The sequence below is a fragment of the Cydia fagiglandana genome, chromosome 7, assembly GCF_963556715.1.
Source record: "Cydia fagiglandana chromosome 7, ilCydFagi1.1, whole genome shotgun sequence".
Taxonomy (NCBI): Eukaryota; Metazoa; Arthropoda; class Insecta; order Lepidoptera; family Tortricidae; genus Cydia; species Cydia fagiglandana.
In genome coordinates, this window is record NC_085938.1 from 9,458,316 (window position 1) to 9,475,480 (window position 17,165).

At 37.4% G+C, this 17,165-nt stretch overlaps 1 protein-coding gene across 1 annotated transcript in view; it reads left to right on the forward strand.

Moving 5' to 3' along the window:
• Positions 1–17,165, forward strand: part of LOC134665841 (all trans-polyprenyl-diphosphate synthase PDSS2) — a 31,368-nt gene that overhangs the window by 7,713 nt on the left and 6,490 nt on the right. Inside the window, exon 4 of the mRNA XM_063522869.1 lies at positions 13,457–13,590. Within this exon, the coding sequence (XP_063378939.1) occupies positions 13,457–13,590 (134 nt within the window). The remainder of the gene's footprint in view (positions 1–13,456; positions 13,591–17,165) is intronic.

A 17,165-nucleotide genomic window follows, 5' to 3' on the forward strand; every position in this document is an offset into this window, starting at 1 on the left:
GCGAGAGCTATAGCTATCTTTTACAAAACTACGCCCTGGCCTAGGTACTCTACCCTAACTACAGATTGGGTGATAATGAGAATTAAATAACAAGAAATGTATCACCCGAAACGTCTCCTTGAAGTGGCGATTATTACATTCTCCTTTTCTTTTGCTTCTTCGCTTTGCGTGCGATATGAGGTCGGGGTTCAGTAATCAGTGTATTTATTGCTTTCATAGGTTATACAGGTTGGTACATTGTATTGGTTCAGCTATGAAACCCTGTAGGGCACTGCAAGGGTTCTTCTTAGCGCTTTTCTTCCTAAAACGGGGGAAACTTTACGCTAAATCAGCATCCTCCGCCATGTAAAGGTTGCTAACCTTTAACAGTACCTATACTGGAGTCAGTTACGGATCGCTGCCATATATGAGCCAAAAATTTTTTATTAAGCTATGAGCTTCATCACATATGATCTCTGAGTAATTCTAAGCATTTCTAGCCTCGGAGGCGATAAGAAGCGTGCGTCTAGTCGAGGAGGGCGGAGTACAAAGATGGCCGCCACCCGTCATCATTCAAAAAAATCTGTTCTGGTCTTGGTGGCTACTAGGGCAAGTTTGGTATCATTTTCGTATAAACCGAAGACGTGGAATTCATTGCTGATATTTGTTTTTTTCAGTTTCATAGTAATTTTGCAAGAAAAACGTAAAAAGATAAAAATTTGGGATGGAGGTTTTTGCTTTGAGAGCTAATAACTTTTGTATAGTGGCCAAAAGTATCATACAAAAAATACTATAATAAAGCGCAATTCATGCAGCTTCTAAACATATACATGTTTAGTAATATCCTACTGCAAAAAGATGGTGAAAAAATTATTAAATGACCGCAGCGCGGGTAGTTGGACTCTCGCTAGGCGGCGTTTATCTTACAAAATGGTCGAGTACGACTACGTAGGTAACTATGCTTACTTTGCTAGATTTTATGATGACGAATAAAATGCTTTCTGTATATTTAATGTCCGCAGTTTCCAGTACACAGACATAATTCTGGTATAGGTTAAAAAAATACACACAGGTATCCCCATGTCTAAAGAGGAGGGCGGCTCGCTTAACAAATAAGATCATGTACAACCGCAATTTCAGGTTGGGTTAGGTTAGGTTCGTTAGTTACCTTTTATCCCTCAGAGCAGAAAATAGAATCCCCGCGAGGCGGGGCTTCGTTGGTTTGTCACCAAGTCATACTTGCATAACCTATATTAGTATGACAAATATACATAGCTGTTATGATTTCTAAATGTAAGCTCTCCGCATAATAGTTATTTGTTTTACAAGGGGGCAAAGTTGTTGTTTAACCGCTCGTGCTAATATTGATACCCGATCAAGCGAAAGATTTCAAAATTGAACCACGAGCGTAGTGAGTGGTTCGAAAAATGGAATCTTGAGCGTTGTAAGGGTTTCAAAGAACGAGGGTTAAACAAAATTTGCCGCCGAGTGAAACACAGAATTTTTCACCACACCAACCTGAAGCAAATATTAAATGTAAAATATCAAACAAAATCAAACCAAATCAAATCCAAATGAATATTATGTGCAGGTTGAAGTAATTTATTAAAAACCGGGCAAGTGCGAGTCGGACTCGCGCACGAAGGGTTCCGTACCATAATGCAAAAAAAAAAAACAAAAAAAAGCAAAAAAAAAGCGGTCACCCATCCAAGTACTGACCACTCCCGACGTTGCTTAACTTTGGTCAAAAATCACGTTTGTTGTATGGGAGCCCCATTTAAATCTTTATTTTATTCTGTTTTTAGTATTTGTTGTTATAGCGGCAACAGAAATACATCATCTGTAAAAATTTCAACTGTCTAGCTATCACGGTTCGTGAGATACAGCCTGGTGACAGACGGACGGACGAACGGACGGACGGACGGACAGCGAAGTCTTAGTAATAGGGTCCCGTTTTACCCTTTGGGTACGGAACCCTAAAAACAACAAGTAAGTACCTATAAAATTACTTAAAGTGAGTTATAGCATGAAAATTATCGTGAAAATAAATATTTTGCCTCTTCCTAAGTAGTACAATTTATCTCATAAATAGTGTTTTAATATTATCAGCAAAAATAAGAGCGCTATCTTATTAGAATAATTTCATTTATAATAGTTATTTCTCGGACCCAATTTTGGACCCGGGTATATCCTTAAACTACGTTCAAAAGAGAGGTATGGGCACTGTGAATGTCATCTCGCTTTGTGTGGTAGGGCACAGCACAGCGGATGTCATTCCAGATCTATCCGAGCAGAGCCCAACTGGGGAAGTACGTACTTACCTCCACCTTACAGAAAACACCGGTCAAATAACACTAGGCCCCACTCAAATCGTTGCAAGTGCATTAAAATTAAAGTACATAAAATTATGTATGTATGATGAATTATGGCTGGATGAAAGTATTTTATTCGTCATCATAAAATCTAGCAAAGTAAGCATACCTACGTAGATACTCGTACTCGATCATTTTGTAAGATAAACGACGGTCCGCAAGATAAACGAAAGTCCAACTACCCGCGCTGCGGTCATTTAATAATTTTTTCACCATCTTTTTGCAGTAGGATATTACTCAACGTGTATATGTTTAGAATCTGCATGAATTACGCTTTATTATAGTATTTTTTATATGATATTTTTGGCCACTATACAAAAGTTATTAGCTCTCAAAACAAAAACCTCCATCCTAAATTTTCATCTTTTTACGTTTTTCTTGTAAAATTACTATGAAGCTGAAAAAAACAAATATCAGCAATGAATTGTACGTCTCCGTTTTATACGAAAATGATACCAAACTTGCCCTAGTAGCCACCAGGACCAGAACAGATTTTTTTGAATGATGACGGGTGGCGGCCATCTTTGTACCCCCCCTCCCCTTATTGCCTCCCAGGCTTGAAATGTTTAGAATTACTCAAAGATCATATGTGATGAAGCTCATAGCTTAATAACATTTTTTTGGGTCAACTTCATAACTGACTCCGCTACTACTTACTTATTGTAACGATTGCTTTAGGCAGTGAAAATCAGGTCTGTGGTACTAGAAAGTACCCTTTGCCTAGATTTAGTTCACGGTTTAACCATTCAATACGGCACAGCTTTGTAAGTACACATCTGCTTCTCCCTTCAACATGTAACTGTGTCCCTTACACGTATACTCAGCTCAAGGCATTCACTTTCGATCAGCGAATCGTTTAAGGACAAACTACGTATACACAAATTGCGTGTGAATGTTATTCATTATGTGGTTAGCTATTTAATGCATCACGAATCCCGACCTCGACGTCATTAGAGATCTGTTATTACTAAATAATGACTTCTGATAGCAGGTTAACAAATTAAATTTACGTATGCATTATATATCTATGTATAATTAATTATATCTTAATTATTGTCGGTAGAATCTTTAGTTTTAAGATCAGTAGATCAGTAACGGTGCTTAACCATACCTTACCTACAGTAATGTACATTACAACTCTCAAACTGCACAATTTGGCAGCTCCACCGTAACATATTGCCTCTGCTCATTGGAAGAGTCAAACTGGCCCCCTGACCTGATTAACAATGGTACCACTTTGCCACAGGCGTCCAGTGACCAGTCTAACGCATTCATACGGCGCTATTCTGGAAATGAAATAGAGATTAACTAGATACGATATAGTAAAGATATGTGACGTCCCACGGGTAAAGGTACCTTATAGCGGTTGGCGCTAACGCTATTATTAACGCCGCTCCAATATTATTGCGGCGCTATGTGTAGGGAATGCAATAACCGGCCAAACTTCATAACCGATTTCGGTTACGGTTATGCCCGAAAAATAACCGAATATTGGTTATAATCGGTTACGGTTATTTTCGACGAAAAATTATAAATTTACAATGAAGTAATTAAAAAAATACAAAATTCTTTATTTTAGTACCTACAGTATTAGGGAATGTGAGTAAAAGTCTTCGTTTTTTAATTAAACACACCAAATACAGTACAAGTAAAATATGACTTTGGCCGTGATACAATATTCAATAAAAATATTTCATAAATAAGGGAAGTAAATTTGGTATATTTTAGTTATTAAAGTCCAAAATATGACTTTGGCCGTGATACAATATTCAATAAAAATATTTCATAAATAAGGGAAGTAAATTTGGTATATTTTAGTTATTAAAGTCCACGAATGACAAAAATTATAGTCACAGGCGTCATAGCCAATAAAGGCAGGATTTTGTACTCATTGGATGATAAAAACATACAATTTAAGTTATAAATAAATAACCGAAAATAACCGTAACCGGTTATTCGAGTTTCCAATATTATGAAATTTTGAGAAAATATTCGGTTATAACCGAATATTTCGGTTACGGTTATAACCGATTTGCATTCCCTAGCTATGTGACGTAAGCGCCAGCCGCCATAAGGTACCTTTTTAGTGGAACGTCACATATCTTCACTATTTCATATCTAGTGAATCTCTAATTCATTTCCCGAATCGCGGTGCCAGTCGCCATAAGGTACCTTTTTCGTGGAGCGTCACGTATCTTTATTATTAAATATCTAGTGAGTCTCTAATTCATTTCCCGAATCGAGCCGATAGCCTGTCTTCAATTAAATGGTACTGATGACAATCCATGGCTCAAATTAGACTAGGAACAAGCTTTATAGTCAAGCATAAGTCATACGTAACGTAACAGATAGGTTGTACAAAGCGGAAGCACAAATTATCACTTTCCATTGCGAGATCATCCGTTTCTCACCTGCTGCGGGCCGATTTTTGAATTTCGACCGCACGATTTAGTGTATTCGTTCAATAATATCTCCACTACTAGGCATTTAAATTCTACTAATAATATAATTGAAAACAAGTGGTCAATTCAATACCACTAGATTCCAAATTTTTACCGCTCATATTTCAAAAAAAATGCTTTCGCTGTTTTCCACACATTTCTGGGTGACGAAATCGAGCAATCGGAATTCAAAAATCGCCCCCCTGTTCGGATTCGGTACTCGTAAACCATGTGTCTGTAGGTACTTAAGAAATAATAAAAAGTATGTTAACCAAACGTTTTCCTATTCAAGTAGATCTATACCTACTTCACATTCTCACAACTTAATTACCTACTTAGGCATGTAAATTCATGTCAAGTGATCAAGATAGAACTATCGCATTGCTCGTCAGACCAATGTGCTAAAGATATTAAGGGATAGCGAGTTTCACTTTTTAAGAAATATTTACAATAAACCAAACTTTCAATAACCGGTTTTTGCCAATTACCTTTTGTCGGAGGTATTGAATAAACTACGCTCTATCTGGCACGCAGGTATAGTACATGTGTCAGCATCGAAAGTAACGTATCAGACATATATGTATGTATGTATGTACATATGTGCCTACAATAACTGTATTTATTTATATAACGGTTATTAAGAAAAAGCCAATCGAAACTTAAATAATGTACAGTCACGTACGTGCAATAATATGTTCCACAACGAAGGCCGCAAAAATATCTGACACGATCTTATTTGTAGAGCCATAAGAGCGTGTCACATATTTTTGCGGCCTTCGAAGAGTAACATATTATTGCAGGTGACTGTAGCTATCGAAATAGTCACGTGATCCTTCGTAGCATTTGTCATCATGATACATTTTTTTTCGTTTGGTGTTTGTCGATGATGATTGTTATCTTGGCTTGGCTGGCACAACTAGTGCCACTTTTATTTTATTTTATTCTAAACAATAATATACACGGTGTAACATGAGGAAACCGAATAATTTTAACCACGCATTTCTGAGGTCAAAAGAAGGAAAAAATGTAATATGAGTTTAGGTCAATTTCGCCAAAAAAAAATTTATTTTTGTTTTGTTTTTTTTTCAATTTTTTGAATGTATTTGTACATAAAAAATAAATGTTATTGGTAAACTTGTTACTTAAAATTGATTTTTAAATTTTTTTTCGTAAAACCTTCTTTTTGCAAAGTGTTACTTGTCACTTTTTGACATCTATCAATAAGGATACTTATACTACGTCCCATAGCAGCAACATTACCATCAAAAAGGTCTTTTACCTTACGTAACAACAAAAACCTGTTTATTTTTAAATTAATAATATCTCCGAAACTAGGCGTTTTTTAAAAAAGTTTATAGGACATTTTTGCCTCTAAATATGATCAGAAATACGCTGTTAAAATTATTCGGTTTACTCATGTTACACCGTGTATGTACATTGTGTTGAATAGTAATGCATGCATATAATTAAGTACTTGACGTACATTATTTTATTTTATCGTATGGCAATTCGCTTCTATTTTACTTGCTGCCAGGCTCTCGTATAGAATAGTGCAGTGCAGCAGCCAAAACTGATTACTCTTTAGCACCACCCAGCGGACACGTGCGGGGAGTAATCATTTGACATGCATTAAAAACTAGGGTCAAATATATCTTATCAGTTATCACACTAAGTATAAATTCTAAAACGAGGCCTTATGTGTGGCCCGGCGACCACCGCTAAAAATCCACTGACCTAAAGCAGTAAGTACCTATCAAAGAAAGTGCAAGTCATCAAGCCACTCCGCTAGCTAGACTTTTAAAATGTGTGGGAATGTTTTATAAAAGGTCACAACATTACATTTGGCAATGTACGCAAACGTGACCCACTTATTGCTTATTGTCTGTTTTTATAGAGATGCTTCTTACAATTCACTGAAGGGCAGGTGGGTCAAACCCGTTCATGAACAAGTTGAGAACAAAAGTGAAACCACTCTACGTCTTTATACTCTTGATTAAGTATTTGTTTTGACCTTAAATCAGCTACAACGCGGCTTAATTTAGTCAGTATTGTTAATTATAATGATAGAAAAATATCGTTCGTAAAGAGCTACTTACTGCAGATAAAAGCACAGAATAAATAATAGTACTGGGTACAGAAGACTCACTCTCTAACAAAACGCGTCTGTCACGATCAGCACAGATATGGCCGCTAGGTGGCGACAGCGCCACGCGCGGCTTATGGCAAACCCCAAAATTGGGGTCGAACGGATGTACTTTTAGCTACCTGTAGCAAAGCGACGAAATCGCGGAGTGAGCCACGCCTGGTAAAAGTAAAGACTAGCATGTGTTGAGATCCGAATTCAACTGAAGAAAGAACAATGCAGTATAGGTATATAACACATAAATTATTACATTCATCATCATTATTCTTAAGAGCCTGGCTCTTCTCGGTGGAGTAATCGCCATTCCGTTCTTCTCTCTGCCACTGTTTTGAGCTCCTGATACGTCACTACGTTAATTTTCTCTTTGACCTGGTCAATATATGCACACCTCGGTCTTCCTCTGCCTCTCTGTTTTTCTATTCTGCCTTCAATTATAGACTTCATGTAAGTATCGTGACGTATCAAGTGCCCCAACATGTTTCCCCTTCTGTTTTCAATTGTTCTTAGCAGATATCTCTTCTCACCTACCAAATTTAATCCTTCCATTCTTCTCCATGTCCACATTTCAAATGCGCTCAATCTGTCTCTATCACTCTGGGTTAATGTCCAGTTGTCCACGTCTCGCTTCCATATAACGCTATACTCCAGACGTAGGTCTTGATAAATCGCTCTCTGATGGTTCGGGATATCTTTGCTTTAAGTAGGTGGTTATTGGTGTTGAAAGCTTTTTTAGAGTCTGTTCGGAAAGAGAAGAGTCATGGAATGTATTGCACCCCATACATTCCACGACTCTTCTCTTTCCGCACAGACTCTAGCCATGGCTATGCGTGTGATGATATCCGTAGTGCGTCTGGAGTTGCATGTTATAATGCTTCCTAAGTGTTTAAAACTTTTTACTTGCTCAATGACTGTATTTTAATAGGATCTATTTTGTTATCGTGCTTAGATGTTATTAATGTTTTTGTTTTATTGATGTTGATCTTAAGTCCAAATTCTGTAAATTATAAGCCACGCAAATTCCAAATTAATATATAAAAATTATAAAAAACCGGCAAGGACATGCATAAGTATAAGTAAGTACCTATATCTATGTTATAAGTCTGCTAAACCAATTTTTAATTGGCGGAAGCTTTGATGAATAAGGCCATACTCATACTAAATTTGAAATTCCCGCCTTTAACTAAGTATAAATTGGTTTGCCTGGCTATATAAATAAATTCGAGGTAAGCTGTAAGGATCATATTAGTCCCTAGAACCAACTACATTATGTTTCCGTGTTACAGTGTTGGGCGTAATTAATTACTCGTGTAATTTAATTACTAATTGAATTACATGTAATTGAATTACAATGTAATTGAATTACATAAAATGTAATTACATGTAATTAAATTTTCTGTGTAATTTGCAATTGTAATTACATTAATTAGTAATTAAATTACTCAATTACTTTTCATTTACCTTTTTAATAATATGCAAATATGAACAAATTTACTTGGAGTAATTATAAAGAAAAACTTTTATAAATTCCATTATACGCTGGATAACGTTATAACATATTTTTTGTCCCTGGAATCATACCTTTACAGGGTACTATGTGACAAACCACGTTGAATATGGCGGTCGGCGCTTACGTCGCGTAGCACCGCATTAGTATTGGGGCGCCGCTAATAATGACGTAAGCACCAACCTATGGTGCCTTTCGGGTTGGACTGTAGCAAAGGGGGGCTGGGACTTAGAATTTTTTTTGACAAAGTGGTGTCATTATGACACTATTTTCAAATGATTGTAATGTGTAGATCACGTCAAAATAAGCATCTTTTACTGAAAAAACTTTTCTCTAAAATAAAAAATGGCTGAGTTAGACGCCTCCAAAGATTGATGTTTTCAAAGGGAGCTGGGACTTAGAAAATTTTCATCGCGAGTGGTGTCATTATGACATATATTTTAAATGATTGTAACGTATAGAACACGTTAAAATAGGCTACTTTTACTTGAAAAACTTTTTTCTAAAATTGAAAATAGCGGACTGTAACAAAGGGGGGCCGTATCTGGGACTTGGAATTTTTTTTGAGAAAATGAAAAAACAGGGGTTTTAAAACAGTTCTTAATAAAGTTTTAGAAAAAAGTTTTTCAAGTAAAAGTAGCTTATTTTGACGTGTTCTATAAGTTACAATCATTTAAAATATATGTCATAATGACACCACTCGCGATGAAAATTTTCTAAGTCCCAGCTCCCTTTAAAAACATCAATCTTTGGAGGCGTCTAACTCAGCCATTTTTTATTTTAGAGAAAAGTTTTTACAGTAAAAGATGCTTATTTTGACGTGATCTACACATTACAATCATTTAAAAATAGTATCTTAATTATTAATGACACCACTTTATCAGAAAAAAAAGTCTAAGTCCCAGCCCTCCCTTTGCTACAGTCCAACCAAAGTTAACATTGACAATGTTGCTTAGTCAAATTTAAAACCATTCAAAATGTTCATCTGATTTTGGAAATAAAGATGATCAAAAACTTGCATTCTATAAAAGTAATTGTAATTCAAAAAAGTAATTAAATTACAAATTTTAATTACAAAATGTAATTAATAATTTAATTACTAATTACATTTTGCAATTGTAATTAGTAATTAAATTTTTAATTACTTTCCACATGTAATGGAAATTATTTGTTGGAATTACATTTTGTAATTGCAATTGTTAATTAGTAATTCAATTACTTTTTGCCCAACACTGCCGTGTTAATTCTTACTAGCGCACCCGAAGAGAATATAATCACTTGAGCGCCCCGTACAATCTTGCTTCCTGCTAGAAAGCAGCGAAAGTGTGCACATTGTGCGAATTGAGCATTCAATTCAAGGAACATCCAAATAGAAAGCTGTGCATCCCCATATTGTGCCGCATAGTGACAAATGATGTGCAAATGATTCTCTTAACGCATTTAAGACAGAAGTTCATTAAAGTTGTACGTTGGGGTATAAACAGATTTTAACATTAGGCGTTATGTCGCTTAACTTGGGATAACATGTACCACTTGAGAGCCGAGACGTGAACCTAATTGCTTTGCTGTGAGGTAGAAACGGGTGCAAATAAATAAATAAATTAATAACAGATGCCTAACCAACAAAATAACGTTGAATACATTGAAACGTGATTGAAACCCTAAAACGTGCGTATATAGTTTTACTATGTATCTAATATTGTACTTAGATATAGCAATCTGTAAACAGGCTAGAACTCAGAGAACGGTAGTTTATATATGAGTCCATCCAACTCACCTCTACGTAGGGTCGTAGGTACTAAACCTAATACCTTCTATTAAGGTGGTTCGCTTTTCATATAAAATTCAATCAAAGCTCATTAAGTAACTACACACTATTAGTACACAAATATTTTCGCATTTATCTTCTTTCGAATATTCGTTTGCGCGAAATTAACAGGAAAACAATGTTTCATACAGAAATCATGCAAAAATCATAGTTAACTTTTCATCAATTTTACGTATGTGTGTGTCACAAATGTCGTGTACAGATACATTTGCGACGTTGCCATTCCATTTCCGACGTTGCCGGGCTGACCACGGCTCGAATTTGGAGTGCCGTCATGTTTAGTGCAATTTTGTTGACACTGATATTTGACAGGTAGTTAATTGACCTAAGCGAGAAGTTCGTCAGCTTAGCTAAGAACTATCATGGCGTGTTATGCAAACAGTCGCTTTTTTGCTTGCAAACGGAAGATTCCCGGTTCGATCCCCAGTCATTGTATGCTGGAACATAACTTTTTGTATTTTTGTTACACCTAAATTTCGTATTGTTTTTTTATTTTTATTTAATTTTTCTTATTATCATAAATCGATTATTAAGTATGGGCTACACGTATTGTTTTATTTTTACAAAGATAATTAGTAATTATACTCTACCTAATCTCTCTGATTTTTACAATCAGGACATCTTCACTGCAATAAAAACCGGGCAAGTGCGAGTCGGACTCGCGCACGAAAGGTTCCGTGCCATAATGCAAAAAAAAAAAAACAAAAAAAAGCAAAAAAAAAAACGGTCACCCATCCAAGTACTGACCACTCCCGACGTTGCTTAACTTTGGTCAAAAATCACGTTTGTTGTATGGGAGCCCCATTCAAATCTTTATTTTATTCTGTTTTTAGTATTTGTTGTTATAGCGGCAACAGAAATACATCATCTGTGAAAATTTCAACTGTCTATTACGGACTATTACGGTTCGTGAGATACAGCCTGGTGACAGACGGACGGACGGACGGACGGACGGACGGACGGACGGACAGCGAAGTCTTAGTAATAGGGTCCCGTTTTACCCTTTGGGTACGGAACCCTAAAAAGTAGTGTATAAAATTTCCTGTGGTTAAAAATAATGGATTTTGTCTATGAATGAAAAACACAATTATTACTATAGTTTGTTTTTTTTAGCATTAGAAATAAGGTAAACAATCTTGACGTGTCTTTTAATTGAAAAACACATTTTAAAAATTAGTTACGGCAAATATGTAACAATTATAAATCTAATACGATCATTTATATTCTTCTGCTTTCATAAGTAATCGTTTTTGATTTTTAAAAAACCTTTAAACACTGAGTATGTGGGGGAAGCGCTGCTGGCCTAGCCGAAAGCAATTCGGAGGTCACGGGTTCTAACCCCGGTTCGTACCAATGATTTTTCGAACTTTTGTACGAAATAGCATTTGATACCTACCTATTTACACACCGATACCTATTTTTCGGTGAAAGAAAACAATGTGAGGAAACCGGACTAATCCAAATAAGTTTACTCTCTGGGTTGGAAGGTCAGGGCAGTCGCTTTCGTAAAATAAAAACTAGTGCGCATGCCAATTCTGGGATTAGTTGCCAAGCGGAGATTGAATATCTGGGAGACCGACCAAAGCTTAGAAAACATAAAAACTCAAAAATGCGCGTTTTCTCATAGACCTAGCTAAGAGATCAAACCCCTTATAGCAAATTTCATCGAAATCGTTAGAGCCGTTTCTGATACCATCCAAATATGTATATAAATAAATAATTATATATATAATAATTGCTCGTTTAAAGGTAAGATAACACAAAGGAGAAACGAAAAGAAATTACCTACTCGCACCAGTCTTGAACCCCAATCCTCTTGCACGTATTTCCACGAACATACCGTTACGCTATTGCAACATACTTACGTTGTGTGAAATTGTCTACTACAAGGATCACGGAAACACTGTTTGCATGTGTGAGTAATAGTAGGAAAAAGCGTGACAGCAACACTCCGTCGAATTAAAAAGGTGGTTTTTGCACAATGAAGTATTCAATGTTTATTCTAATAGTTCAATATTTACTTAAAAAGTGCGCGAAACATACTTTTAAGTATACAAATACCAAGACCATTTCACAAAAAAATAAAATCTGAAATTTTGCAAAAGTGGTGCCATCTAGCGAGAGTTAAGTTTTGAGTAACCTAGGCGAACCACCTTAACACTTAAAAGTAAAGCACCGTGCCATGTTCATGCCATGTTACAACAGAAAACAGACAATTATTGTTGTTGTTGGAAACAGAGAATTATTGTCTGTGATGTAGGTATCACAGACAATAATTCTCTTTGGTTACCTGGTATCTGTGATACATCACAGACAATAATTCTCTTTGGTAGTATACACCTGTTCAATATAATTATGTATGTATACCAGTCCAAATCAGCAATGCAAAACGAAAACCAATAACCTTGCATCATATCATAATGTCTATTCATATTGATGCGAAGCCGGGTCATTTGGACTGGAATTCGTGTCAAAAACGCTTTCACGCTACATCGTACGAGTAGAATCACGTTAGGGCATTACGCAACAAACTCGTTGGTACAAAATCATCTGTAATCATTAATGAAAACGTAACTTGGCGGTAGTTTATGAATGTCGTGCTCTACATATACGAGTATCTATCGTTAAGTAGGTACACTTACTTAGTATGTTTTGATCAGGGTCATTGTCAAAAAGGTCAGGTGCATTGTGTTGTTGAACAGATTGTTTTTTTTCAGACTATTGTCGTACTTGAAGGCTCAAAGTCATCAATAACAAATTAAATAACAAATAGAAGTAAGGTACTAGTGCTCGACATGCTAATGCCCAGTAAACCTTGCTGTCACCTTTATTGACAATGACCTAACTTTTAAGATGACATGTACTGGGAGCTGGGACCGCGTCAGCACCAGTACGTTTACCTTATTAGAACTTTATTTATTATTTATTATGAGCCTATATTGTCCCACTGCCGGGCAAAGGCATCCCTCTTATTTCTCCACGTATCCCTATCCCCTGAAGCCTCCCACCAGTCTCTGTCATAGGCGTCAAGCTCGTCCCGTCATCTCCGACGAGGTCTGCCGTAACGTCTTACAATCCGTGGCACCCAACGGGTGGCTGTTTTGGCCCACAGATCATATTAGAACTTAAATTAACATTAAAACAATCGGTCCAAGATATACATCACTGTTTTATTTATGTTTTATCCAGGAACCAAGAACTCGTAGAACTGATGTCCTCAGCGGTCCGAGACTTAGCTGAAGCCGAGTTCCTGGGGGAAAGAGACGAACAGAACAACCCGCTGCCTTCGCGGCCGGTCGCTGGAGATGGAGAGCCACATACAGGTCAGTTTTTATGACATCATTTGATGGAGCGGAGCGGAGAAGAGAACCAATGCTATTGATTGGTTCCCGCACGTTCTCTCATCTCCGCAGTATTGGAAAGGCAGCCTAAAATTTGCAGCGTGGCCGTAAGATAATCAAACGGGATCGCTTTGTTTGACTTAATTATTGAACGTCATAATGTAATGATTGTCATATTATCATTAGTCATAATTCTGAAACCGTTAACTTTTCAGGATTTTCGCAAGGTTGTCCATAGATAGGTTAGGTTAGGTTTGTTTTATGGCAATCCTGAAAAGTTACGCGTTTCTGATATAAACCAAATTATGACTAACGAAAATTCATACCCTAAACACAATAGATACCCTAATTAAACGTCATAATCAGCGCCACCAATATTGTTAATGTGTCTGGTATTACCTAAGTTGGGAATAACCGTTTAATTAAGTACGTGAGATTCACACTCGGTCCGTTTAACGACTAACTAACATTCCTCAAGTTTCTCATATTTAAATATTTGCTTAAGATCTAATGAGCAAACTCATACATCCGCTTGTGATATGTAAATAGGTACAACTCTACATACCCCCTTATTCATAAACGCGTTACAAACCTCTCTCTCTCTCTGGTTGGTCCCTCATGTCTGAGGATCGTGGTCAGTATCAGGGTTGCATCTGCACATCTAACATAAAGCTGCTTCGCGTTTCGCGTCCTTGTTCTGAGCCAGTTTCTGAATAAAGAAGGAGTGTGAAGCGTTTTAGCTAACACAAAAAAGTCCCCGATAAGGCTTCTATAGAGTTGGCTAGGAACAACGTATTGCAATTTGACGTTTGTAGAGGCCATTAAATTGGCATTGACTTGTATGCTGATTTTCACTTGCACTTGGTCCGGTTTCCTCACGATGTTTTCCTTCACCTAAAAGCAACTGGTATTTATGCTTTTAGGTGAAGGAAAACATCGTGAGGAAACCTGACTAAATCCCAATAAGGCCTAGTGTCCCCTCTGGGTTGGAAGGTCAGATGGCAGTCGCTTTCGTAAAAACTAATGCCTACGTCCATTCTTGGGATTAGTTGTCAAGCGGACCCCAGGCTCTCATGAGCCGTGGCAAAATGCCAGGATAACGCGAGGAGGAAGACTTGTATGCTGCGAAAACACAGTAGAATGTGGAATTCAGTCGGTGTCTGTACAACAAGTTATTTTTGAAAGGGCAAAGTTGCTAGCCTTGAACGCATCCGCCACTTCGTCAGTTTGTTGCTAAATTAAAGTGCAAATAACGTCCATGTTTAAAGAATATGAGGACAGCGTATTGTTAAAAATAAATCAGCTTCTTTTTGGTCACCTCAAGTTCTACTTTGAATTTTGAAATTGCCTATACCCTAACTTATAAGTAGTAGTTTAATTTAGTAACTAGTTTTTCAACACGCGCGCCAGGCGCTACTTTCGCACCACTTCGTAACGCTAATCATGTAGGTAGGGACTTCTGTTTGATAAAACTATAAAGCGCCTTCCGCGCTGCGTTTCGCAATTGATCTGCTCATTGGTTACGATCGAGGAAATCATTAAAATAAAACGTAGATAAATATAATCGTACCTACCCATTAAGGGGGTAAACAAGTGAAACAGTGCACGCAGTACTTTAGGATGTCGGACAGAACGCGATCAAGATAATTTTTAAGAAAAAAAAACCGACTTCTATGGGGCCCGGTGAAAGATTATGGTAGATGGTGCACTATGTAGAAAAGGAGGTAAAACCAGTACCTACTTTCTAGTAGCATTTCGTTTCCGTAAGGGTCGTAGTTATCTAGCCTAACCCAACCCACTTCTCTGATAGCAGTTCGGTTCTGTGAGGATCGCAGTTCGAACCTAATCAAACCCACTTTTCTAGTAGCATTTCGTTTCTGTAAGACTCGCAGTTCAAACCTAACCTAACCCACTTAACGGCGCATGCGGTGCGGTGTACGGGAGTTTGAGCGGGAGGGGTTTGGCATCATCATACCCACATTTTATGGTAGGTAATCATAGTGGTTTATTTAGTTTAGGTATCATAGTGGTTTTCCGGGTCAAGGTCCGGGTCTCTGAGTCAGAGTCCGGGTCCGAGTCCCGGTCCAAGTCCGGGTCCGGGTCCGAGTCCGGGTCCGAGTCCGGGTCCGAGTCCGGGTCCGAGTCCGAGTCCAGGTCCGAACCGGATTCGGGTATGAGTCCGGGTCCCAGTCCAAGTCAAAATCGAAATTCGAAATCACCAAACATGTACTATGCGTCGTTGAAGAGTTCTGTTCTGATCATTATCAGCAGTTCCACTTCATCAAATACGACAGTTTTTAATGTCAATGCTTGATTTTATGATGAAAATACAAAAAATTCTATACGTATGCCTTTAAGATTTGAGGAGTTCCCTCGATTCCTTATGGATCCCATCATCAGAACTCGAGCTTGACAGAAATGTGGCTTAAAAACTAAACTTGCTTAACAAACATAACGAAGAGGACAAATCGCCAAACGTGAACTATGCGTCGTTGAAGAGTTCCGTTCTGATCATCATCAGCAGTTCCACTTCATCAAATGCGACAGTTTTTAATGAAAATGCTTGATTTTCTGATGAAAATACAAAAATCTCTATACGCATGCCTTTAAAATTTGAGGAGTTCCCTCGATTTCTCATGGATCCCATCATCAGAACTCAAGCTTGATAAAATTGTGGCTTAAAAACTTAACTTGCTTAACAAACATAACGAAGAGGACAAATCGCCAAAGGTGAACTATGCGTCGTTGAAGAGTTCCGTTCTGATCATCATCAGCAGTTCCACTTCATCAAATGTCACGTTTTTGAATGTATATGCTTGATTTGTTGATAGAAACACAAAAATCACCATATGTATGCCTTTAAGATTTGAGGAGTTCCGTCGATTCCTCATGGATCCCATCATCAGAACTGGATTTTGACAAAAACGGGACCAATCTGTATGCATATACATACAATCAAAAAAATAATTTTCAAAATCGGTCCAGTAATGACGGAGATATGGAGTAACAAACATAAAAAAAAAAAAAAATAAAAAAAAAAAAACATACAACCGAATTGATAACCTCCTCCTTTGGGATTTGGAAGTCGGTTAAAAAGAGAAACTACCGCTATACTCTTATATTTTTTTAACACTTTTATACCTCCACGGTGGTAAACAAGCATGGCCAGCTTAATGTAAAGTGGCCACTGCAGCCTATGGGCGCTTGCGATTCTAGTAGAGTTCCGGTTCCAATCCCTATGGTCTCGCACTATGTGGGTTTTTAAGCAAATGATAGCTTAGCCTCGCATGTCCCTTCCTCTTCCGTGCTCACCTGCTCAGTGTCTGCTTACAAAATGCCTAATACAATGATCAGTAAAACATAAAATACATAGCTGGTCATCTTTGTACCTATTTGATGTGTTAGAATTCACAAGGAGCGGCCTTAAGGTTCGCATGCGGCCTGAGTATCGTCGTGTGTTGAATACTAAGTACTTACAAGTGGAATTTGCTCCACAAATAGCGTAGGTACGGCGGTATCAACTTGTTGTTGGACACCAATGCATAGTTTTGTGTTGC